Source organism: Sphaeramia orbicularis, chromosome 4, assembly GCF_902148855.1.
Source record: "Sphaeramia orbicularis chromosome 4, fSphaOr1.1, whole genome shotgun sequence".
In the NCBI taxonomy this organism is placed as follows: Eukaryota; Metazoa; Chordata; class Actinopteri; order Kurtiformes; family Apogonidae; genus Sphaeramia; species Sphaeramia orbicularis.
Window position 1 is genome coordinate 31,472,940 of NC_043960.1, and position 27,295 is coordinate 31,500,234.

General features: G+C 35.2%; 2 protein-coding genes across 4 annotated transcripts in view; one reads left to right on the forward strand and one right to left on the reverse strand.

Moving 5' to 3' along the window:
* Window positions 1-569: 569 nt before the first annotated feature.
* Window positions 570-27,295, reverse strand: part of gabra5 (gamma-aminobutyric acid type A receptor subunit alpha5) — a 53,767-nt gene continuing 27,041 nt past the window's right edge. Inside the window, exons 7-11 of the mRNA XM_030132222.1 lie at window positions 21,976-22,119; window positions 10,887-11,039; window positions 10,058-10,269; window positions 5,141-7,333; window positions 570-580 (exon numbers count right to left, since the gene is read on the reverse strand). Of these exons, the coding sequence (XP_029988082.1) occupies window positions 7,043-7,333; window positions 10,058-10,269; window positions 10,887-11,039; window positions 21,976-22,119 (800 nt within the window). The 3' untranslated portion in view covers window positions 570-580; window positions 5,141-7,042. The remainder of the gene's footprint in view (window positions 581-5,140; window positions 7,334-10,057; window positions 10,270-10,886; window positions 11,040-21,975; window positions 22,120-27,295) is intronic.
* gabrb3 (gamma-aminobutyric acid type A receptor subunit beta3) overlaps window positions 15,086-27,295 on the forward strand; it is an 81,794-nt gene continuing 69,584 nt past the window's right edge. For 2 of the 3 annotated variants that reach the window (XM_030132218.1, XM_030132221.1), the window contains exon 1: window positions 15,088-15,582. In XM_030132218.1, coding sequence (XP_029988078.1) covers window positions 15,461-15,582 — 122 coding nt within the window. In that variant the 5' untranslated portion in view covers window positions 15,088-15,460. Of the gene's footprint in view, window positions 15,583-27,295 lie in introns of all 3 variants that reach the window. The other variant, XM_030132219.1, reaches the window with a different exon arrangement.

Below are 27,295 nucleotides of genomic sequence, written 5' to 3' on the forward strand. Positions count from 1 at the left end.
GTGTGATAAAACTGCACATTTTAGAGTGGCTTTTTATTGTGGCCAGCCTAAGGCACACCTGTGCAAAAATCATGCTGTCTAATCAGCATCTTGATATGCCACACCTGTGAGGTGGATGGATTATCTCAGCAAAGGACAAAGGAGAAGTGTTCACTAACACAAATTTAGACAGATTTGTGAGCAATATGTGAGAGAAATAAACCTTGTGTGTACACAGAAAAAGTTTTAGATCTTTACGTTCAGCTCATGAAAAATGGGAGCAAAAACAAAAGTCGTGCATTTATATTTTTGTTCAGTGTAATAAAGACATAGACATCAATCCAATAGGTATTTTTATTTTGTCAGTTGATTTGGCATACACTGTCACCTAAAATGCTTATTTTTACTTGTTCCTACTCACTGTTAATATTTCTCCTCCCTTAGGATTTCTGAAATATTTGTCACATTCTGATCATAAATACTCATTTTAAAAATATTGGAAAACATCTGGATTCTTCAGCCTTTACTCAGGAAGAAAAATGAGCCTTTAGAAGAAATATTGATTTGACATCTATCATTGACAGCAAATGGTAAAAACATCCTCATCACGATAATGTTTCAATCAATAACAATGGGAAGTCTTACAAACTTTAAGTGTGAGGTATCCTAATTGTTTTTGTCCATATGTGTGTGTAAGAGTTTGAGTAAAATGAAATATTTTTCTTGAGAGTCTATTGACATAATTCTTCCTAAATTACAAACAAAAACCTGTCATTTAGAGCATTTATTTGCAGAAAAAGACTATGATCCTCTGTATATTTTATACATTTGTGTATTCATCATGTAAAATGCTTTCTGAAGGTTCAGTACAGTAAAGAATCCATTTACTAAGAGTCTGTAGAGTTGTCATTTTTAGTCATTTTCTTCTATAAACACATAGATCTTCCATATGTCACCTTATGTAAACCATATATAAATTAAATATTATATGCTATAAGAATCTGTGTTTGGATTTGTTTTTTATTTTTAATTTTTACCATCCAACGCCCTTGAAAATAAATTCTATTCCTGTGTTTCTTAGGATTAACCCATAAAACCCAAACAGCCCCTGGAAAACCAAAACCATTTACTGATGTAAAATGTTTAATAACTATTGATCCACTAATCCTATAAATAACTGTTGTAAAATACAGTTTATTGTCTTTTCATCGTCATCACATATGACCCATTTGGACGTTCAGAGGCTCTGTAGTTACCGTGGAAACACCATTATCTTCTACAACATTGACTCACCAGTAAAACCCATGGAGTTGGATCAATGACAGCGGATGGATATACATGTTTTTGTGTTCAGTTAATGATGGATTTGCAGAAAAAGTACATTTTTCTTCAGTTTTTCTATGTTTTTGTTATTATAACCTTTAACTTTAATCAGAGTTTTAATGAACATCTGCATGATCAGAAAATTAAGTATTGGAAAATACCAGATTTTACGCTGAAAAAAAAAAAAGCAAAATAAAGAAGATAATATTACAATAAATGGTGATAAATCACTTATGAAAGGTTAAAAAGACAGAAAAATTCATTTGGGAACTGCTGCAAAACTGCTGCCTTGGTCTTTATGGGTTAAATTAGTAGGTTGTGTGTAAATTGTTTGTGTAAATAGGAAAAGAACTGCATTTTTTTTTTTTTTCCTGTTGAAGTGTTTTTCTTTCTTTTTTTTTTTTTTTGGTGGAGTTTTTGCTCAGAGGGTGTTATATTTTGTGCAGATTCTAAAACACTTAGAGGAGAGTCCCATTTGAGATATTGTGTTTTCTAAATAAAACTAAATGTTAAATTGAATTGTATAAAACAGTGGTGGCTGACAGAGGGCACCAGCGTGAACTGTAACCCATCTCTGCTTCTCAAGCCATACACTGATTGATGTCATTTGGTGGCATCAGTGACAGCTTAATTTGATGTAGAGTATGGGCCTGCTGAATGGAAAAAGCAACTTAAATGGAGCTAAATCCTTGACAAACAGATGTGAGCCAGATGTTACCGCCACAGAGACCCCCAAGATGGATTTAACAGTCCACCAACTGTAGAGGATGTGCATGTGTATAATCAAAGGAGTGACAGCACGTGCAGACCGTTGTTCCATCAAGCAAGATTAAGCCTGCGTTTTATCACGTCGACTGCATAAAGTATCTAAATATGTACTGAACATTCATACTGTTCATGAAATATGAAAATCCCTGATCGCTGTCAAACACGATGTGACATTTATCACATGTCCTAAATGTCACATCTGACTGACAAAGCACAGCTTCGATAAAGGCTTTTCCCATTTCACTGATGGGCCTGGTCAAGGGGAAGTATACATGTATGCTAAAAAATTTTAATTCTCCCCCTATGCCCTATTATAGCTCGTTTTTTTTTTTTTTTTTAGCGAATTCTGTTTACTTTTTTGATCGGTTTTTGGTTTTGAAAAATTTTTGTTGTAAATATTTGAGAAAAGTAATATATGAACTTCTTTTTTTTCCATATTTTACTTTTTATTATGTGTATTCATCATACTGCGGTGCGATTTTTATGCTACCTTTTCCAAAAAGTAGTCTTTATTGTATGTAAAGTTTGGAGCCTGGAGATTTTAGGCATTTGATCACTTACCATGAAATTAGTGTTTTAAATTTTTTTTATGGTTTTACTTGGAACTGGATAATAGAAAATGACAAAAACTAAAGCTATTTATACCTATTTTAAGGTACCTTATACAATTTTTTAAAAAATAAATTATAGATAACTATGTGAACTTTGCATGACTTTTTCTTTGATCCGTTACCGACAACTATCTTACTTGCACTAAATATTGTAACAAGCTATCCTGAGCACATGGTTACACAGCATTTAAGCTTACCAAAGTGTACACAAATATGAATTAACATCAACTTATGTATTGATGAAGGACAGAGTGTTAGAATTTATTCCCTTTTTAGAATTTATTAGGTGCTGATCCTGAAGTCTTCTTAATAGAGTCTTTTTTTTTTTTTTTTTACAGTAGACAGATGAACTCAGTGAAGCTTTATTAGGACTCTGCAAAAAAAACCTTAATATTTCAATAGCGGCCTGGACCTTTACACCGGTCTTTGAAAGAAAAAAAAGGAATTAATAAATACAAGAGATCTGTGTTTCTAAAGAGTAGAGGACACAGCTAAAATGAATCAGAGAAGAGCATTGTATATAGAAATAAAAAGACTATTGCCAAAAGATTAACTGAATAAAAAGACATCAACAATATGAAGGTAAAATGACGACATACTACCATAAACAGAAGTCATTATTTATATGAGCATTATTTATTGCTTCAGATATTTGCATTTAAAGAACAGCCTGTACCTAAAAGTGACTTAAATGTAATAATACAATACAACTGATGTGCTTCATAAACAGTAAATAGTGACAGGCTGCACAGAAGACATAAAGTCACATGAATAGTACAGTTTCATTTAAAATTATTAGTTAAATGTTGATTTCTAAACTTCTAAGAAAACTCTAAATACTGTTAAATGAACTTGAAACAGTAGTATATATATATGTAGTTGTACAGTACATTTAAAGGTACAATATGCAATATGTAAAATTTGAGCAGATCATAATGTACTTTAAAAATAACAGATTTCCTCAACTCTCCCAGACGTGGACAAAAGCTGACATTTATGCAAGACCCTCAATAACTTTGCTTCAATCTGTGCATATTATATGTATTTTGTATTAGAGAAGGTCAATAGGAACATCCTTTCTATCAAAAGATTCAATACTTTGTCTAATAACTTTTGATCAAGCGCTAAAACATGATTGACAGTAGTGTCATGTAATGTGGAACAATAAGGAAACATTTTAGTAAAGTATCACATCTGCTTCTAATAAAGATCATAAATAGAATGTGATAATTGTCTTGCCTTATTTATTACAGCCATGTCTACAAAAGCCTTCACTGCAGCACTCTGAGGACACTACCTGTCAGGTTTAAGCAAATACATCTCTTTCCTTCAAATTAGCTTAATTTTTTTTTTTAGAAAAAAAATGTAATATTTCTCTTCTGCTCCTCCAGTTTCAATACTACATAAGCTATCGTTCGCTACAACATAGAGTCGGCGAATGTCACATGACTCCAACACAAACTTCACGTAAGCAAATGGACACACCAAATTTTACATATTGTACCTTCAAACAAGTATTTTTTGTAAAATTTGTTTTGATTAATAACACTAACACTATCTCTCTGTTAAATATTAAATGACTGCAAGCAGAGAAAAGTTAGCTTAAATAACACTGGACAAAACCTTTTTGTGTCCTACTGAAACATCACATCTTGACTAAATCAGAAAATTCCAAGTCTGAAATCAAAAATTCTCCAGCATTTCAGAATTTTTAGTATTTGAGCATGTTAAGAAACACTAAAAATCCAAATTTGCACCATCTGCTTTTTATTGCATGTTCATAATTGGCTTAATTGGTCAAATTTACTTAGAAATATGAACATCAAGTCCAATAAAGAATAAACTTCAGTATTAGAGCCCATCAGCTTGGTTCTAGATTTTTCCCAAATGTTCCAGATGCTTGTTTACTTGTAGGTTGTTGTATGAATGAACAGTAACCACTATCATGTTTGGGTTGAAATCAGGTGTCCGTTTCAGACAAATCTGCATAAAATTATTTATCCTCCTCAACGTCAACATTTAAGTGCACAACATAAATTTTGAGTGACCTTCTGCAACCCATCCACTCATAAACTTTCATCACATCAACAATTATTTGACTATCATGTACTTCTGTGGTTGAACAGAAAATGCTGAAATTACTCCTAAATTGTTATTTCTAGAAAGATTAACTGTGAGGGGTAAATAGTACCACTAATTATTTCTCCAATCTCAGGTTCAATGAAAATTCCACATTTCTGTATGCATCACTTTGGACTGAACCACCTTTGGATTTCAGGTATTTACACATCTGAATATTGGTCACTTAGAATGAATAGATCTAAAATGCTGACACATTATGCTGCTACTGTATTACAATGTGCATAATTCAAAATCTTGGAGAAATACTGATTTCATATTTGGAAATTATTGTATTACTGTATTGTATTGTATTATTGTAAGTATTGTATTGTATGTACTGCTTGTTGTTTTATAAATAGTTAATAAGAGGGAATATTTTGTCCAGATGCAGTGACTTCCTGGATGTTTTTTTTCATCAGGTTGCCTGGTAAGACACTCTAGAAAGTCACTGCTGCAGTTGAGGATTAGTAGAGTTAATTCAGCTTTAAAGGTTCATTTAAATATATTCATGAATTCTTACTAAAGTCAGACTAGTTACTTCCCGCTGTCTGTAGTCTTTATGCTAAGCTAAGCTAACAGACAGCTATGAGGGTACAAATGTGTTAAAACCAATACATTTTTCATCTTATGATTTGCCTGAAATATGAAAATGCGGCATAATTTAACATAAATACAACACATCACTGTGACTTTTTGTCTGCTGATGAGCCTGATAACCTGATAATCTTAAATCAGTCTCTTAAACTACAGCAGGTACTTGAAATTAAGACAAAAAGTGTCCCTGCTCAAAGCACTCAATGTATCAAGAATAACAAGTTATCATCAATATAGAATTCATAAGTTTATAGAATCAATAAACTTATGAAAAACAATAAACTGGAAGAAAAAAAAGAAATAGAAAAAGCGTAATATATTCTGTGAAAATTGCTAAAGCTCAAGCTATTCTGCTCATTTCTCAATATCCAGTCAAAGAAGCACTAGACTAGAATAACACTGTGTTGCTGCATATGCGTAACATGGAAGCTAACCTTACTGGCTTTGTGGTGCTTTTCTAAAAGCGGGGCTTATATACACGTTTCTTAAACTACCATAACTACATACATACACAATTCTTAACATGGTGACCTGGTAACAGAAGCTGTCATTGTCACTTTAGCTTGAAATCCGTCCCTGTATAATCGCTACACCAACAGAAATTAAGAATCATGGAAAAGTAGCCATCCCATACTTAGGGAAAAAACATCCAAAAATGAATTAAAAAAGAAAATATATTCGTGTAAGCTGAAAAAATGGCTTCTGAAAAAGTAATTGCTGGAGATTTCAGTGCATTCTTAATGAGTTATCACACTCGGAAGGCAACACATTTAGTTAACATGGCTATTCGTCTGCTTTTCACAAGGAAGCAAAGTTCCACGTGCCCGGGCCCAACCTGGACCCCCAGTCCATTTGTACAAAGTAAGACTTAGAAAGATAAAAGCCGGTTGTGAGTATTAACACAGTCAACGTGTTTTGCATAGCATTTGGCCTCGCTGTACTGTTCAACACAATCTACTGTAAACTCAAGGAGAAAATATAAATGCCAAATGCCAAAATGTTAAAATGTCAGAGTTTGACAAAAACTAGGATGGTATTTGAGATGAGTAAAACTATCTGAAGTCAAAGAGTATAGTAGTAAAAGCTGGGCAATAAAGTGACAATGATAAATACTGCTAAATTAAATTAAAATGTAGTAATTTTCTTTATAATATACTTGTTAATTTTGTTTATATTGTCAGCTAACACACAAAAAGTTTCAGTGTTCTGCTTAATTTTCTTCATGCATATTTTTACGAACAAATATTTTATCATAAAGGTTTTACCTCTCAAAATGTTTTGCTGTCTTTAGTGTTTGTCATGTTTTGTTATAAAGAACAGCGTAAAACCACAAATCCCTAGCAGTTCCTTTCATTCAGGCCCAAAAATCTGCCATTAAAGGAAATAAATGTTCATGTTATTATCAGCATCATCTGAAATAAAAATGTTCATCATAGCATTTTATTGCCCAGCCCTATTGATAGTATATGTACAAACTCAAGGCAAACATGGCAACAGTTTCCTGAAGCGACAGACATGCAATGTAATCCAATAAAGTAATACCTAAAAAAAACACATCTATGATACAAGGACTAAGTGCTTGGCATTGAATTGATTGCGTTCCAGTTATCAAATCTTGAAGGTGTTGTTGGGAGGATGAGCGAGCCTCACACGACTCCTTTAATCACTGGTTCCCTGTTGAGATACGTGGCCCAGTACACCAGGTTGAAGGTCCCAAACAGCACCGGGAACACTATCCTGGACATCTTATCGATCTTGCTCACGCTGTTGTAAGTCTTTTTGGGATCTGGAGCCTTTGTTTCAGTGGGCTTGAGCTGCACAGCGGTGCTGTTTGAAATAGTGGAAATGGATGCATCCTTTGTGAGGTTGGCTGTGTAATTGACACCGGTTGAACAGGTGTTGTTTGGCTTTTTCGACAGAGCCAAAGGGTCCTTCTTCTGTGAGGGGAAAAAGAAATGCATGAATTGAGTCTGCACTAATGTATGAACACAAGATGCTGAGCATTTACAGAGTACTGTAGAACCAGGGGAATAATAATCACTGCCCAGTAAAGGCTGAAAGTGGGAATCGATGTCCTTCAACAGTGAATTGGCATCGACACATTACACCCACAAGTCTAACTTGGACTGCATCGATTGCCAATTTTTTTAACTTTTAGATCTTACTTTATCTCTCACTGATATTAATAGTTTCACTCTTCTTCATCCTGTACCCACTTCCCTCTACTACTGGTCTTCAAAGAAAGCGCCAAGAAAAGAACAGAAAAGAAAAGAAATTGTAGCATGTTTATGTTTCCTATTGTTAAATAAACACACAATGTGTCCTCAAGAAGTTGCTGTGACATTGACTGGTACAAAAAAAACAGTATTGAAATAGACATTGTCTGTTTGCATTTGACATCTAACAATGCAACAACAGACATAAGTTAAGTGTGTGACATGTGTAATACCTCTACTCTATTAAACAGTCACAGTGAATTAGGACTGTCATGCACATGTTGCTCTTTTTAAGTGTCCAACAGTTCACCTTTGTTTGTCAATCATCATTTAACTGTGAAGTTAAAGGTTGACAAATTCTCAACAATATGCCGACAATAATACATTTTATGGAATATTTCCATGACCTGACTTTAACCTCTTATCCACGACTACACCATCAGGTCACTTCTGTAAGTCTACATTATCATATACTGACATTTCTGTTTTATTGGCAGCAGTAGGTGCCAACTTTACACAATGCAAAAAACTCCTAAAACACTATTACCTGGCTAGCATAATGCAATATCAAATGGATGCTAATATCAGCTAATTTAGGTAAGTTATGCTAACAAGCTAGGTTGTAATTAAGTAATGCTACATTTTATGAAACATCTGATTGGCAAAACCTAAACCTAACTTCTTATCCACACTTATGCTATAAAGTAAGTACTGCAGGACTATTTGCTAACTTCTAACATATGCTATTATGTTTCATAACAGAAATGACAACGTTGTATGATGAACAAGCAGGCTAGCTCTAACAGACTAAACAACATAATGTAATACAAAGTTAATGCTAACATTAGCTAAAGTTGCTAAAGTTAAGTTAAAGTTGAGAAGCTATTGTTATGAAGTGATGGTATTTTTTTTGTCTCTTACTGAATGCCAGTTTAATGATGAAAATAGCTATTTGTTTTAATACCCTCAACAACATTTGGAATAAAATAATATCATGTATAAACAACAACAGTGTAACAAGTATAATGATAAATTATTAGTTTCAGTCCAACAAAAAAGAATTCATATAATTTAATACCATTGTGAACCATTATCACTACACATAATTTGGCAGTTGTTTTACCATATGCATGATCATGCTTCAGATTTAACATTTTATCTCCCCCACTCAAGTAATTCAAACTAAAACCTCCTGCAACTCAAAAAATGTAACGACGCTTCACATGATGTTTTGGCACTTCTACTTAAATAAAGGATACTTCTTCCACCACTGGTTAAAAACAAAGTAAACACAGAGCAACATAATGGTAAAAAGATGTGAATCTTCATATTTTTGATGAGTCTGAGACTGCATGTGAACAACAGGTGTATAGTAGTGAAAAAAGTTTCATTCAATAAACAGAATCTACAAATGTCAAGTAGATGAGTGAGTTGCCAGTCAACAGTAGACACCAGAGCTGTCTATTGGTCCTAAAATCTTATTAATGGAGCACAAACATGACATGAGGACCACCAGTACACTTATTAGAAGGTCTGAATAAAGTGATTAACACTAAATTGACTAGTGAGTAAATGGGAACAAGTTGGAGCCAGGTTTTTTTGCAGTCAGCATCTAGAGGCCATTAAGCCTCAGGGGTCTGAGCCTATTTTGGCCATTTATGAATACTTCTGACTTTGCATTTGTATACCACTTTGAAAAAGTTTACCATACCCATGTCTGGTATTTTTTAGCACAACTTCACCTCTATGACCTGATAATAACTTTTTCACTGAATTGAAAACAGATGCTATTTATTAGAATAAAAACCACAACCAACCAATGGAAATTGAAAAAATAAACCATTGGTGGCAAATTTGAACATATAAAGGTAGAACTGACTAGAAAAGCACTCGGAGAGCGCAGACCTCCGCCAAGGCTGATCAGTGGCCCCCCCCGTGGGCCCCCCCACGCCAAGAAGGTTATGTTTTTGCCAGGGTTTGTTTGTTTGTCTGTCTGTCTGTTTGTTTGTCTGTCCGTTAGTGTGCAACATAACTCAAAAAGTTATGGACAGATTTTGATGAAATTTTCAGGGTTTGTTGGAAATGGGCCCCCCCGTGGGCCCCCCCACCCCCGATCACCACCAAAATTTAATCATTTCTTCCTTATCCCATTTCCAACAAACCCTGAAAATTTCATCAAAATCTGTCCATAACTTTTTGAGTTATGTTGCACACTAACGGACAGACAAACAAACAAACAAACAAACAGACAAACAAACCCTGGCAAAAACATAACCTCCGTGGCGGAGGTAAAAATGTCAGGTGATTTGATCTGCAAAGATATACAGTAATATGTTTAGTTAAACTTGTATTTTTTCCCTTTGATTCATTCACAGAACACGGTAAGCATTTTAGTATTCATTGAAATGCTTACGTTCCATAATGACACACACATGCAGTACACACCTTGGGCTGCTGGGCCTCCATTGCCTTTTTTCCATCCCAGGCCCAGCTCCTCTTGGTGAAGTAGTTCACTGTGGCGAATTCAATGAGGGCAGAGAAGACAAAAGCATAACACACAGCGATGAACCAGTCCATGGCCGTAGCGTACGCCACTTTAGGCAACGAGTTTCGAGCACTGATACTCAGAGTGGTCATGGTCAGCACTGTAGTCACACCTAGCAGGGAAGAAAAGTGGGTCAGTTTTACCAACCATACTTACTGTTCTGTTTTTATTCCAACAGATTAAGTCATTGTAAAACCAGGGCACATTTCAGAGCATTATGGGCAGATCGTGCAGCAGCAGCAGCAGCCCATACATGTATGCATTAGAGGGTCCGTATAATGCATTATGTCTATGTCATTTCAGTTTCTAGAAACACTTATTCATCAGATGATGTCAGATAAAATGGTTTCACTAATTTAGCAGGTAATATGAATTTGTGCCAATAACATGTAACATTGGTGAACCTTATTTCACCAGCTAATATGTCTAATATCATCACCTTCCACAAATAAATGGGTTTTTTGGTTAAATCATCAAATGCTCAATTTCTGGTGACATTTTTTGTGTTTCTGAACAATCTGAAAAAATGACTTCTGCACATATTTTAGGAAGGTGACAAAATGGAGTAAAATGTAAATAACAACACAATGCAATGATTTGCAATTCTCATAAACCCATATTCTATCCATAACTGAACATAGAAAACCTATGAAATGTTTAAAAAGACAAAATAAGGTAATTTTGAAGGTAGACATTTCAGGTAGGTGGTCATATATGCTCCAGACTCACCAAAAACAGTACGCGCTGGCACAGACTCTCGATTGAGCCAAAAAGAAACCTGGGACAGGATGACGGTCATGAAGCAGGGCATGTAGGTCTGGATGACAAAGTAGCCAATCTTCCTCTTCAGGTAAAAGTGAGCCATCATCACCGTGTACTGCCCTACAAAAAACAACAAAGACAATGTAAAGGTTACTCAAAGGTTCCATATTCCAGAAAGTCTAAACCTCTGTTCTCAAAAACTGTCTCCATATCATGAGTATATAGTTCAATAAAATACACTAATATATTAAAAAACAATTGAGTTTTGTCACTAGATGTGCCTGAAGTGTTGAACAGTGTCGGGGAGGTATTAGTTACATGTAACTGTAGGTGTATATTGAAGAATCTGGACATATGATACATATGACACATGATATAGTGTGATACTGTAAACATAATAGTAGCACTATATTGTATTTTAAAAGTCCAATTCTAATTACAAGAAAATGGTCATAGCATAAAGAATACACCACCTTACAATGTACTAGAGTAAAGACTTTATGGCAGTGGTTTTCAACCTTGGGGTTGGGACCCCACGTGGGGTCGCTTGGAATTCAAATGGGGTCACTTGAAATTTCTAGTAATTGATAAAAAATAAAAATAAAAACTTACTAAGAAAAAAATATATGGTGAGTTGACAGAGACAATCCCAATACACACAAGACATGACAAACTCTGAAGATGAAGCTGAAGCACTGTGGTACTGTTTATCTTTCAAATGTTCATTGTGGTCAGTTTCAGATGCTGCAGCTCTTTCATAATTCATAGTTTGAGTTCTTGTTTGTTCAGTATTAATTTGCAGCCTTGTAAATACAAGCTGGACTGACTGTACATATCCTGACCAAAAAAATTCTCAGTGTGCAGTAATCTCAACCTGGCTTTTCTGCCTCCGTCCATAATAATATACATTATATAGACTAAATGTCATCTAAAATTAATGTTTATTTGCAACATACTACAGCAAACTATTACATGATCAAAAACAAATTAATTGTAGCAAAAAAAATGTCTCTGTTTTGAATGTCTGGGGCCGCCAGAAATTTGTAATGTTAAAGTGGCGTCATGAGCCGAAACCACTGCTTTATGGACTTATGTTTGCAATGTTATGAGTAAAATAATCATGTTTACAACAATCCCAGACCCAGGTCTGTGTCTTTAGAATGATGATACTGCTTTGAACTTTAAACAAATTTGTCGGAGAATTCTTTTTTTGTGGATTTACAGCTGTGAAAAAAATAATCTTAGAGTTATGGTTTAAAAGAAGACATTAACCCTATTACAACACATGGGTAATTTAGAGTACTCAACAGCCAGACTTAACTGAGCAATGCCCCCAACTGTAGCTAAATGGTCAAATTTTGAGGTAGATATTGCTGAAATGTTGAAAAAACAATAATGTATTTTTCCTTTGTTTTTTTTTTTTATTTGTTTATGTATGTGTATGTATTGTAACCCTCACTTTTTTCTCTCATCTGTCAAATGTGGTATGTGCCTATTTTCCTTAGTTTTGACTTTAGTTCTTAATGAGATGACGGTTTGTGTTCTTTGTGTTTTTATTGTTAGTGTTGTTAAAACTTTTAAATTGAAAAGTAAATCACAAAAAAAGAATACACCACCACACACATAATATCTGCAGTTAAATTATACCTTTTTAATTCAGAGAGAATAGTAGTATCTGCATTTGCATTTATCAGAGTCTCTATACCATCTAATATTTAAGACACATTCTTCTTTTTATTCCTATTTATAGACACCAGTAATCACCCTTGACCTGGTGCAATGATTACATACTGAGTCCCAGTTACACTTAATTTATTGAGAATAAATCGCATTGTCACAGTCATCTCATAACAAAGGGTAATACTCTTTTATTCCAGTTTTATGGGCAACAGTGTATAAAAAACAAACTGCTATTGAGAATCGATACAGTATGATAAAAGTTAATCACAACAGTCAAATGTAGTGAGATTTTCTTAAACTCCTATATGCACAAGTGTTACATAAATAAAAAAACAAATATAACTATACTATGTTACAGTTATTGGTAAAAAAAAAAAAAAAAAAAAAATGTCTTCTATAATAATGTGATGAACATGTGATTAAAGTAACTAATCAAAGTATTGCTAATCACTAAGTGTTTTCATACATGTCCTTGATAAAAAGCTTATATGCCACATTTAACTTTTAGTCTGGTTTTCTTTTTTTGTGCATCTTTTCATTATGTGAGTATACCTTATTTTGGCAGATTTCAAGCAAACCCACAAGATCAAACACCATCAAGTGTAGGGTTTGACTTTAATTAAGAAGAAACACTTTATTGTGTACTTTTTATGCTCGAAAATCCGATTTTTAGTAATGCAGAATACAGCATAAAAAGTACATCCTATCACATCCAGACAGGACAATTTAGAGGACATTTATATAAAAGCATAATAAAAGTTGTGCATAAGGAATAAGAGGCACTCGACGGTGAGGACAGAGTTCACATCAGTTACATAAGTATAAAGTGCTGCGTGTTGACATAGCAAAGTGGCTGTCTGTACTGATAGATATTTTACAAGAACAAGGACAAATTGTTTTTTATTGATGTTTTTCTTTTTCAACTCGATATTGGATGAAAGTAGTGATTTAAGGCCATTTGCTGGATGGCATGGGGCCATGGTGATGCCATACTAAGTTGGGTTTGTTGGTAATATTCCACTGGATTGCACATTTTCAGCACTAGAAAAGATATAAAAACAAGGAAATAAAACCAGAGATAGTCTGTAACCTCCACCTTAAGATATTTATTTAGTCTATTTCATCAGAAGTATTTAAGAACATATTTTAAATCACAAGCATAAAAAATATATTATTTCATTATTATTATTTTAAAAATCCTTATTGGAATTTATCACCCATACAGTATATAACGTCAAAATGTCTGTTGCACCGACTTACGATAATATCTTAAGGCAGTAAAAAACAATCATCTTCCCATGATTTTTTATATACAAGGCCTTATAACTCAAAATGCTTTTTTTTAACAAGAGGATCTCCAGTAAAAAGATTGGAGAGACACTACTTTAAAACATCTCTAAGATAAGTAACACATTTTTTTTGTGTATTGTCAGTTTGTTTTTAGCTTACCGGTCGATAGGCTGTAAACTATTGTCGTCACATGGCCACCGGCATCGTTGTCGTCTGTCGTCATTGTCTGTCGTCGTCTGTCGTCGTCTGTCGTCCGTTACAAAAATTTCAATCGTCTTCTTCTCCAAAACTACAATTCCGATTGACTTCAAACTTGGTATAAAGCTTCTTTATGACGATGTCAACAAAAGTTAGTGAAATTATTTGGATCTGGATCTGATTATGGATTTTGTGCGACTTTGAAAAATTTCCCCATTATAACAGATAGGAAGTGCCGGTGAGCTACGAGGCCACTGGTCCTATTTTTTGGAGTATCTTTATGCATGCACATTATACTGATCCTGCCTTGACCAGTGAATTTCCCTGTTGTTGGATCGATAAAGTTTAAAGTTCTAGTAAATCTAAACATCTAATTTGATCTAATCTTATAAATTTCATCAGCCTCTTTTGATGAAATAATAAAAATAGATCTTTGGTTATTACATTTTTGTACTATTTCTAATACTTGGTCACCTACTGGAACCTTTAAAACAAAAAATGTTGATCTAGCTACTTTTATTTGTGTTCTTATAGATTTTATATGATGCACAGATTGGACAGCACTTTTAATTTCATTGTACTTGTTACAATGATATTAGCGATACTCTATTGTATTCTACTGTATTCAATTCTGCTCATTAGAGATTCATATTAAGTGTTGTGTGTTGCTTTTATTTGCTCATGTCTGCAGGTGTGGTGCAGTTTCAGTGCCTTTCATTTGGAGTCGTACACACAAACTGCACCTGACAACCATCCTGACACACTCCTCCTGCGAATAACAATATGTATTGAAAAACAGGTTGGTGGGGAAATCATCATATCCTGTTAACCAACTGAAGATTGCATTTGAAGGATTTTTTTTTTCTCAAAAATCCTGTCGAGCCATGGAGTCTGATAAACTATAGAAAATCCACAGATGACTGCTGCTTTCTCCTGGCAAAATCGGATTTTTCAGTCTCACTAATCCCTTGTCACAATCTGCATCCTGTATAACTCTCTCGCTCTGCCTGTGTCTCTCTCCCTCTCTCTCTCTCTCTCTCTCTCTTTCTATGTGTGTGACTGTGTATGTGCGAGTCCATCCCATTCTGTTCAGGCCAGGCCGCGCTTGATTGAGGGACATACATCCTTTAGCCTGAGCTGGAACACTAAAACAGACCTGGATCAGCGGTGATTACAAGCAGGTGCACAGATGACTGAGGTAGAGGGGGGCTGAGACGGACTGGAGGCAACAAAGTTTGGCTGGTCACTGCGATGCAAGTACAAGCATCATGTCCTTAATGCAACGGGCACCTGTGCCGCCTGCGCTCCAAGGACCACCATCCAGCAGCCGGCCGGACCCCGCTCACATCTGACCGCCTGCTGGACTCACAGATATGGATGGAAATCTCCAAGGCGTGAAAATGCGGATGTGGTGGATTTTACTGTTTGGTTTTTGGAGTGTCTGTGGGGAGCTGCCTTTTATAGCAGAGAACAACGCTGCTATGTTGGTCAACTGGTGAGTAAAGACTGGACACGCACAGTTCAACCTAAACCATCTGTTGCTCCTTTTTCTGTTTTGAGCTGATGTGTGTGATATGAAATGACAAAGTTCACCCGTCATTTCAAATCAATTCCTGTGTCTGTGTTTTTATCCTCATCAGCTTAACCTGCGGGGTCAAAGGTCATGTATAACCAGTGTGAGCACAGTTGCTGCTGAGCTATTCTTGGCTTGTTAAAGAGGGTTTGTACCTCAGATTAGCAATGCTAATTAAGGCCATGCAGGCTCTGTGTGTCCTCCATCATGGACTGGACTGAGTGGGATGTAACAACAGCCACCGGTGTGTTAATCTGTACTTGTTGATTGCACCAGATACAGGTGTAAGAAAATGTATGAGGATATATATGATATGTTTCCTGGTAGTGACGATCAAAAACAATATATTGATTTTTATGTAATAGCTTGTTTGCACTTATTTATGACAGTTTGTTATAATCGTATTAAACCATTTAACAAGTGTTTTTTTTTTAATGACATATTTTACATTCTATATCCTATAAAAGTCGTCCTAAAATTACAATTACACTCACAGTATGTAGCACCTCCACACTAAAATACCCCCCCCCAAAAAACTATATCTACATCCTATTGTTTCATGACTTGTGAACTTATATCTAATATTTCCAACAATGTTTACATTTCAACAGATGATTTATTCACTGTAGTGGTTTATTTTAATTGGTCACCTCTCAATAGTGTCATATCCCCTTTTACATATGTTAATGTTTACCATTATTATGGCTGTTTCACTACAGTGAAACGATATAATGTGAATATACAGTATATCACTAAACATAATGTGAAATGAGTGAATTTCAGCTCAGTCACATACTGAACATGTTTGGGGCTTTTATTACCTCCACCAAGGAGGTTATGTTTTTGCCAGGGTTTGTTTGTTTGTCTGTCTGTTTGTTTGTTTGTTTGTTTGTTTGTTTGTTTGTCTGTCCGTTAGTGTGCAACATAACTCAAAAATTTATGGACAGATTTGGATGAAATTTTCAGGGTTTGTTGGAAATGGGATAAGGAAGAAATGATTAAATTTTGGTGGTGATCGGGGGTGGGGGGGCCCACGGGGGGGGGGCACTGATCAGCCTTGGCGGAGGTCTGCGCTCTCCGAGTGCTTCTAGTTGTGACAGGTAACTTATGGAAGTGGTGGATCTGCTATGCAAAGCAACTGACATATTTTGATTTTCTTTGCTTGAAAGATAGACAACAGCAGAAAATACATACTGAGCTGTTATAATTAGGAATTTTAACACATCAAAAAATATTGGCTGAAAACATGGAATGACCATCAACTGCATAGTATGGATAATGGAATTGACCTCTTAAACATTAGTTTTGTGTTCAAGATCTTTTGGGGTGGGTCAGAAATGGTGGACCCGTGGTGCATATAATCCCTCCACTAACACTGGAACGTTGTAAAAACTTGGGTGCATTAGTAGTGCTTCTATGGTAAAGTGTATGCTGTATGTGTTTTTGTCATGGAATCTGGTGACTTTAAGGCTCAAGATATAATGTCTTCAGTTCTCTGTGTGAAAGGACCGTCTGACTGAGAGTAAATCTGTGAAATTATTGGAAATATGGCGTACATGTAGATTAGGGATGTGAAATATACATTCTTTCCTAACAGTAGGTTATATTGCTTAGCCTCCATGTTAATGCTCCTTTCTTTTTCACTCACATTATGTGTAGAGTTTGACTTACACATATTGTACACAGCATTTCATTACTTTATATTGCATAAAACTGTGTTGGAGGGGTACGTTTTTAACACAATGTGTACACCACTTACTGTGCTAATATTCAACAATATATAAATATTTACACATTTTATGTTAATATTTCTGAAACATTCACTGTGTAAAAATGTAACACAATTTGGTTTTGACACATTGTTTCAACATGTAATATTATTACAAGTTCTTGAAACCTAACTTTATACAGGCCTACTTCATGTTTTCTTTCATTATTTACATTTACCTGGGTGGTTAATAACATATTTTATTGTGGTAAAACAGGCGGACCATAGTCTAAAAAAAAATTCATATTAATACACTGTATATTAATACAGGGCGGCCGTGGCTCAGATGGTAGAGTGGGTCATCCAATAAACGAAGGGTTGGCGGTTCGAATCCCGCTCTGTCATGTGCTGTTGTGTCCATGGGCAAGACACTTCACCCTCCTTGCCTCCAGTGCTGCTACTCACACTGGTGTATAAATGCATATGAATGTTCAGCGTGGTCGGGGGGGCCGTAGGCACGGATTGGCAGCCACGCTTCCGTCAGTCTGCCCCAGGGCAGCTGTGGATACACATGTAGTTTACCACCACCAGAGAGCGAATGAGTAATGGATCCTCTGTACATGCTTTGAGTATGTAAATCTAATCCATTATTATTATTATTATTATTATTATTATTATTGTTATTATCATCATCATCATTATTATTATTATTATTATTATTATTATTGCCCATAAAGTTGGAATAAGGTTTTCAAACATATTCCTCTTTTTATTCTCATTTATACACATCAATAATCACCTTTGATTGGGTACAATGATTACATACTGAGTCCCAGTTACACTTCATCTCATCAAGAATTAATCACATTGTAACAGTCATTTTATGAGAAGAGATACAAATATTTTAGTCCAACTTTGTGGGCAACAGTGTACAACATAACCCCTTGTATTACCAGATTCTTGCCAATTCATGGCTCTTGTTTCTGGTGGGAGTAGCACAGCTTGAGAGCAGGGTCTTTCACCAGCGCTATGATTGGATTTGCTGCAGCTGATTGAGCTTAAAAAGCACCATTGCATACTTAATGGTAAATATGTAGTTCCAGTACATTATCCAGTCTTTTCCTGGCCGATACAGGATAAAGCAACGATCCCTGTATACATTACAGATATAGGAACGCCTATCCTGCCATAAACTCACTACCACCAAGCAGCAGAAATGTATTATCATACTTCTTTACATAACAGAATTAAGCAGATGCTGCTCGGTCCCCACGTGTCTCAGCCGCTGTAGCCAATCCCAGAGCAGTGACGTCACTCAGTAAAAGCACAACTGATGGGCCTGCATACGGATTAACCCTACAGACCCAATGGCTCAGACCACGGATAAGTGATTTTTTTTGCCCCCCCTCTTCTCCTCTCTAGGCTGCCCCAGAGACAGCTGGCTATGTGTGGGAGGCATTCTCAAATCCTTGTGATTCATTCATTGTCTCTATCCAGCTTGATTTGAAAACATTTTCTTCTCACAACATCTTTGGATGGCACACACTGTAATAACATAGAGCTGAATAATAGAGAGGAAGCAGGAGCTTAACTTCTGGTTCTCACTGAAACTACTGTATGACTGGTGTAGTAACAGAGGAAATGATTGAGTAGTATTAAAATGAAATACAGTGGTGTACAAACGCCATGAAGGAGAAGAGTTCTGTAGCACTGGCGAAAGACAACGGTTATTAGTAGTAGTAGTAGTAGTAGTAGTATAAGTAGTACTATTATTATTATTATTATTATGATTATTATTATTATTATTATTATTTGTAGTAGTAGTAGTAGTCGTAGTATTATTAGCATTATTATTATTATTATTATTATCATTAGTAGTAGTAGTAGTAGTAGTAGTAGTATTCTCAAATGTACGAGCAAACATAGTCTGTCAGTGTTTTACTTGCACATGATGTTTTTGGAATCATTTTACTGCTTGTGACCAAATGGTCCCTCGTTCAGTTCCCTGGTCCAGCAGAGAAATTGTCAGCTAATGTACCCTTGAGCAAGGCACTTAACCCCCCATTTGTGCTCTGGGCATCTGACATGGCAGTCCACTGCTCCCAGTGTGCAGTGTGTGTTCATGCATGTTTCAGCTAATGATGGGTTAACAGCAGAGGGTTAATTTCATGTGTGTTGCATAGACAATATACTGACACAATGATTTTCTTTGTTTCTACCGATCTATCATATTCTTTATGATTACTGTCACAGTCAGAGGTGGAAAAACTGTTAGTAAAGGTACAGATTTAGATTTTTTTAAAAAGATTGGTAAAAGCCTAAATACTGATTAAAATTGTTTACTCATGTACTGTGAAAGTGAAATAGTACAGGCTCTGAAATGTCGTCAAGTATGAAATTAAAATAATAATTCTACTGACTGCATGTGCAAAGTTAACTGAGCCTAAAATGCAAAAGCCATTGAACTATTCTAACTTGGGTTAAAATAAAGAAATCAACTCACTGAAACTAATGATCATTAAAGGTTCAATGTGTAAGATTCATGCAGGAATGGAGGTTATACTTGGAGCTGGTTTGCTGACGATAGCTTACTCTATTTCTACGCTAACGTTTTCTTCATCCATGTTTGCATCCATTATGTTGTATTCAATGTAGCTGAAATTCGTTGTTTTTCACACAAATCCTTATGTTTACTTCTGTGTTGTTCACTGCCTCTATGCTGCTCCTACACTATCGACATAGGCAGTAACGAGTAACTAACACCTACATATTGAGTATTTAAGGCTGGGTACATTTGAACTGTCGGGTGGTTTAACCAGTGATCACTTCTACTTCTGATCTAAAATGTTTAATATTTTGTGATCCACTAATCTTATCAATACTTGTAAATAATTCAGGTAAATTACAGTTACAGTTAATGACAGATATGATATATTTGGACGTTCAGAGGCTCTGTAATGAACATGGAAACACAGTCATCTTCTGCAATACTGATTCACCAATTAACCTACAGGGTGGGGAAGCAAAATTTACAATGAACATTTAGTTGTTTTTTCTCAGCAGGCACTACGTCAATTGTTTTGAAACCAAACATATATTGATGTCATAATCATACCTAACACGATTATCCATACCTTTTCAGAAACTTTTGCCCATATGAGTAATCAGGAAAGCAAACGTCAGAGTGTGTGATTTGCTGAATGCACTCGTCACACCAAAGGAGATTTCAAAAATAGCTGGAGTGTCCATAAAGACTGTTTATAATGTAAAGAAGAGAATGACTATGAGCAAAACTATTACGAGAAAGTCTGGAAGGTACTATTAAAGAAGAATGGGAGAAGTTGTCACCCGAATATTTGAGGAACACTTGCACAAGTTTCAGGAAGCGTGTGAAGGCAGTTATTGAGAAAGAAGGAGGACACATAGAATAAAAACATTTTCTATTATGTCAGTTTTCTTGTGGCAAATAAATTCTCATGACTTTCAATAAACTAATTGGTCATACACTGTCTTTCAATCCCTGCCTCAAAATATTGTAAATTTTGCTTCCCCACCCTGTATAACAATCCAGTGCTACTTTTCTGGCAGTTGAATGAATGAATGAACGAATGAATGAATTTTTCTATCTCATTAACCTTTCTTAAGCCATTTATCACCCTTTATTGTAATATCATCCTCTGAATTTTGCGTTTTTCCATGTAATCCATGTAAATCATGGATTTTTCCCCGTATTTTATTAGCTGATCAAGTAGATGTTCATGAAAACGCACAGTAAATTCAAAGGATATTATACCAAACAGCGAAAACTGAGGAAAAAGTGACTTTTTCAGCAAATCCATATATAACTGAACATAAAACAAGTATTTCCATCCACTGTCATTGATCAAACTCTATGGGTTTAACTGGTGAATCAATGTTTCCACATTCACTACGGAGCCTCTGAACGTCCAAATGGGTCATATCTGATGACCATGAAAAGACGACAAACTGCATTTTACACCAATTATTTACATGTATTAACAGGAATAGTGGATCAACAGATATTAAATATTTTATGTCAGTAGATGGTTTTGGTCACCAGTGGATGTTTGGGTCTTTATGGGTTGTAGTTTGACAATGACAGTAGTTGTAGACACTAGCTTTTATGTTCATTTAATGATATATTTGCTGAAATAGTCACTTTTTCTTCAGTTTTCTCTGTTTCTTTTATGAAAGTCTACATGATCAGTCAGTTAGATATAGGAAAATACCTGATCTTTACTGAAAAATATAAAATGCAGGGGACAATATTGTAAAAAAAAAAAAAAATAGTGATAAATCACAAAGGTTGAGAAAAATGTATTTGGAAATCAGCACAAAAATAGTTCCAGGTCTTTGAGGGTCTAAGGGACTAAGTTTCTGGAAATTAACTGTATGGAAAATTGTAAACTGAAAAGTGACTAATGACTAAAACTGTTGTCTAAAACTGTGCAGAGAAAAGAACAATATTTGCCTCTGAGATGTAGTGAAGAGGCAGTGAATGTAAATACTCCAGTGCAGCTGCAGTACAGTAGTTGGTTAGATTCTCCAGTGGGTTTGCTCTCCGGCCTGGACTTATTGAACTGTACCTCGGCTGGTGTAGATGTCCTCGGTGCCCGCGGTCTGACCGATCAGATGGTACTGATTGAGCCGGGACCCGTCCTCCGCCACCACCACAGACTTGGCCGCCCCCTTTGTCCACGTGTAGACCACCTCCGACACCGGATATGCATCTAAGAGAAAAAAAAACACACACCTGATTTATGCCTCCGTTAGAAAATCGCACATACTTCAGCAGAACTGCAACAAATGCGACTTGTTTTTAATCTAAATCCATCTGTTTGCATCAGTAAATGTATCACGGGCAGGCAGATCAATACAGAATCATTCATCTCAATGGACATGACTGTTTAGGGCCAAACTAAGTGGGTGTAACAGAGAGTAAGAATGACAGAAAAGAAATAGAAGGCGATGGAAAGGCAGAGGCAAAACAGAAAATAGGCACTTTGTACATTATTAATAACAGAACCTGATAGAAACGCATAATAAAGACAGAAAATTGGACTAGATATGCATTAATCACACATTAATCCATTTGACATAATGAATAATGATTGAACACTTGAATTATATTACAGCTCAGAACTCTAAGAATACGTCTGTTTCTTCAGCTTTTAATCCCATAATATAATACTGATGGAGTAAAAAAAAAAAAAAGTGTAGGAAACGCCACAGAAAAGGTCAGTGGTCCTGTGTTAATTCTTTTCACCTCCAGGAAGCGATATCCTACATCCTCTTTGTCCAAATACCACAGTCTGTTCTTACACCACTTTTCTCACATACAGAGGATTTGTGAGGTATTAACAAATGTCAGGACACCTATAGGAACAGACTGTGACACATTTAAAGGTGGAATTACCCTCACAAAATCTGTCTCAATGGAATGTGCACATGTACATTATTTTACACTGAAGGATATTCACTTGATTATTAATATAACCTGGAAAAATTGACTTAAATAGCAGCAGTTGCCTTTCAGTTCTTTTTTTTTTTTTTTTATCAGTTTAGTTTTACTTATTTTTATTTTGTGGAACTGATCAGTTTCTGTCTTGTTTTCATATGCTTTTAGGTTCTTGGATGTTATCAGGAAAGTCTTGATTAGTAGTAGCTCAGTGAAATAATGCAGAACATCAGATATGGTTTATTAACTATTGGTTATTAAAGGTTGTTTATTGTACAACAGGAACCAAAGTGGGAAAGCAGTGGAAATCTATGTGGGAATTAAAAATGAAACTGATTTTACTAAACAAATTTCACTTTGTTTTATTTGTTACATTGTTCACTGATGTTTTTGTAATAATTTGTTTGAGAAGATGACTTTTTTTGCTGCAAGTTTTTAGGTTTGCTCTTAGTTTTCCAAAACTATAATAACCCATGGTGGTGGTGTAGAATTATGTTATCATTTTATGACAAATTCACTGACAAACTCTTAGGATTTGTTCATTGAATAATGTACATTACAGTCACGGAAAAAATTATTAGACCATCAAAAGTCACCAAAAATAATGGTTATGCAATCAAGTACTAACTCCTGTGTGTATCATGTGACTAAAACAGACAGAAAAGAAAACATGGAATGCCTAAAAGCACTGTTTTTGTCAGTACAATGTCATAGATACTGATGTAAGAACTGAAGTGGTTTTGGTTATTATCAAGAAAACATGGAAAATGGCTAGATATCAGCTCTGAAATTAAACTACTATGAGCCATTTTTGTTGTTATCATTATATTTGTCCAAACAAATGTACCTTTAGTTGTACCAGGCATTAAAATAAACAAGAAACTGAAGAAAACAAGGGTGGTCTAATAATTTTTTCCGCGACTATAAGTGTCATCTGCTGATTTACATGCCTTTAAATCATTTCCTGCATTATTTCACACATTCCAGCCTATTTTCAAAGACACTTCAACCCATACACTGTTACCTATATATGTGTATAATGTTGTTTTCAGACACATTCCTCCTTTTATTCCTATTTATACATATCGGTTATCACCTTTGACCATGTGCAATGATTTCATACTGAGTCCTAGTTACACTGTTTAGAATAAATCATATAGTCATGATTATTTCAGGAGAAGAGGTGAAAGTATTTTGTGCCATTTTTACTAGCGTCAGTGTACAAAGATGTGGGAAGAAAAATACATCATTACAGCAACCATTTAATTCAAGCACAGCAGGGTTATTATAGTTAATGAAACCTCAAGGTAAAATTACAACTAGCGGTAAAAAATTAAGTATAATTGCAGGGTCAATAGGTTTTGTACAACATAGCTGATGATTTAATACTTCAATAAATTAATTTTTTACTCGATCAAACACTAAAACAGGATAGAACTGAACTAAAACTGGTCACTTCCTTTTAATAAAAATGAATCTGAAGCTAAAATATGTGCACTTGTAAAACCAAACTGAAAGACTAAATATAAATGAAAGTTAAGACACTGAAGGGCATTAGCAGAAAGTACAAATAGCATAAAACCACCTCCCTTAGGACATGTAGCTGTGTGTTAGTGCATAATGTTGTGCATTACATTCATTTTCCCTCATAGCTTTTTGTTTTTAAAAAGAAAAGGTGAGTTTGATAAATGACATGTTACGTGACTGCAATTATGTAAGAGTTATGTTTTTGGTCACGTTAGATTTCAGGTGCAGGTTCATCCTCCTCTGAAATGTGATGATGCAGATTCACACACAGGACAAACCCATCCGTCTGTCGTCCTCCTCCTCCTTCCACATCACACAACTTCACCATCTTTATTAACTTAATCTCTGCTCATCTACGTGTAAATAGTAAACCCTGAGCGGCATGTTTAATGACGTGAGGCTGACACAGACATGTCAGACGTGTTACTTCTAAATAAAACACATTTTGATTGCAATGTCGGGAGGCGTCTCTCGATGCGACAGCTGGACAGGGAAAATGTTCCGATTAATAAAACACCAGGAGGGAATGGGACACTCGCCCTTTCAATCTTTACACTGGATATTTAGGATTTTCCATATTTACAACTGCAGTGAGATTTTCTCATGAGTCTTTGGGAATTCCGATAAATCAGGAAGTAAACTTAGATGCTATGGATAAATAATGTGGTGTGGCTGTGACACAACATTTGACCTTTCACCCACTTTGCTTCATTACACAGAGATTAACTTGGTGTCACTGTTAAGAGCTCTTGTTTGGATCTGATGTAATCAGTTTGAGTGTATCACAATACACAGATGTTGCTAACAGTACAGTATGATGTTGTGTAAATGTTAACACCGTTGGAGAAGTGGCTTTGAAAGATTATAGTTTAACTTCAGGAGGGTGGGACTGGGGGGATTTGATCATTTGGTTTTGGAGCTGCAGTGTTTTAGTCACAGGTCTTATAGTCAATACGAGGTTTGAACACTTTTCTTTATCGGTGCACATTAACAACAAACACCTATGAAACACATGCAAAAACAGCTAGTCGTTACACACTGTAGATGCACTAAATCTGTGTGTGTCTCAATCGTACTGCAGCGCGGTGTCCAATCAAACAGCGCTGCATTAATCCAGCGACTGTGGTGTTAGAAGACTCCACTGCAATTTAGAGTGACCCCAGTCAACCAGTCTGTGGATTATCATCTCAAAGACACTCCGCATTGTCTCACATGTTTTTGTAGAGCAGCGTAACATAAGCAGGCGTTCAGGAAAACATCAGCTCAGGTCTTTATGGTTCTTACAGGGTCTTCATCTACAGCTGAGATCGGTGAAAAGATCCAGAATAACACCTGTGCAACGTCATTTATCGCTTTACAAGTAACCTATTAAATCCTGAATCACTTCAATTAACGTACTAGAGGAATAATTTAGTCAAATTTGTGAGACTTTTTTTTCTGCCTAAATATTTTTTTCTCTTAAACTGCTGTATTTTAAACAAAGATGTGCCTGTATTGTTTATCATTAGAATTAATAACGCATGTTAAAAATATAATTTATGTCATCAAATGATGTCATAGCATGATATAACTGAGTAATCACACTGGTCTACAAGTAAAAAAAAATACCTCCAAAATAAAAGTGGTGAAAAAGACAAATTAAGCCAAAAATGTCGGTTGGCTGTAGTTTCTAAGACACAGTCTTGGGTCAAAATGTGAAATTGTGAGAATTAATGAGAGAATGGGTTTAACGACAAAGGAATGTTTGTGTCAGAGCTACTAGATCTACTTCAAAACACTGTCTGTACATTACAATACATTCACTTTTCAGGTTCTTTCCAGTGGAGGATGTATCGATCTATTGTATAAATATACATAAACCAAAATATATGTGTTATAAGATTAAAGATTCAAGATTTTCATTAGTCACATGTGGATGTACAGGTGCACTCACCACAAAATTAAATTACAACAAGCACCCCTGTGTAAACTGTGCTAGCACAGAAAATATACATAAAATATATAAAATAAAAATACAATTTTAATTTAATATGAAATATAGAATGTGCATATGGACAAGTACGATTGATAACACGTTATCATATACACTGAAAACGTCAGCCAACCAGCACTTTGGCCATTTGTTTTAAACTTCATCTTATTAAAGTATGTAATGTAATGATTTAGCACAGTTAACCTCTGACGCAAATTATATATATATATATATATATATATATATATATATATATATATATATATATATATATATGTATATATATATACCACGAAGACCACCACATGAAGACCGCTGTCTGTGTTGATGTTCTCCGCCCAAATACTGACAAAATAAATCCACATTAAACTGATTGTGTTAAACTGGGTTAAACTGGGTCACTGATGTGTGTAAATTCCTCAGATCTGTCCTGTTTGTTGGTGTGTAACACTGTGCCTATTAGATGAGCAGGTAAAACAATGAAGCGCCCTGATTTTATGTCATTTAGACTTTTTTCCCTAAAATTGCATATTTATATTCTTTGTATTTTCAAAAACAGTCATTTCTGTGCATCCACTCGACAGAATGGTTCATATTTGGACGTTGTTTGACTACTTCCACCTCTGGCTCGTTTTCTTGCTTAAAAAAATGTACATAAAAGCATTCATTAGTTAAAATAAAATTGCAAACACATAAGATGTAAAATGTAGAAATGTAAAATGCTTTCTAGCTTGTTTATTTGTGTAGAGAAAGAGATCTGGATGTCATTTTTATTGTTATGTCACTATAAGTTATGTAATATCATGTGCATACTTTTGTTGACACATATAGATGAAAACGTACATTTAAGTATGACTGTAAAAATACAAATGTCTGTACCGAATCGCATTAAGTCACAAAAATATGCAAGTAAATATGGGTAAAAAAAAAAAAAAAGTACAAATGATCC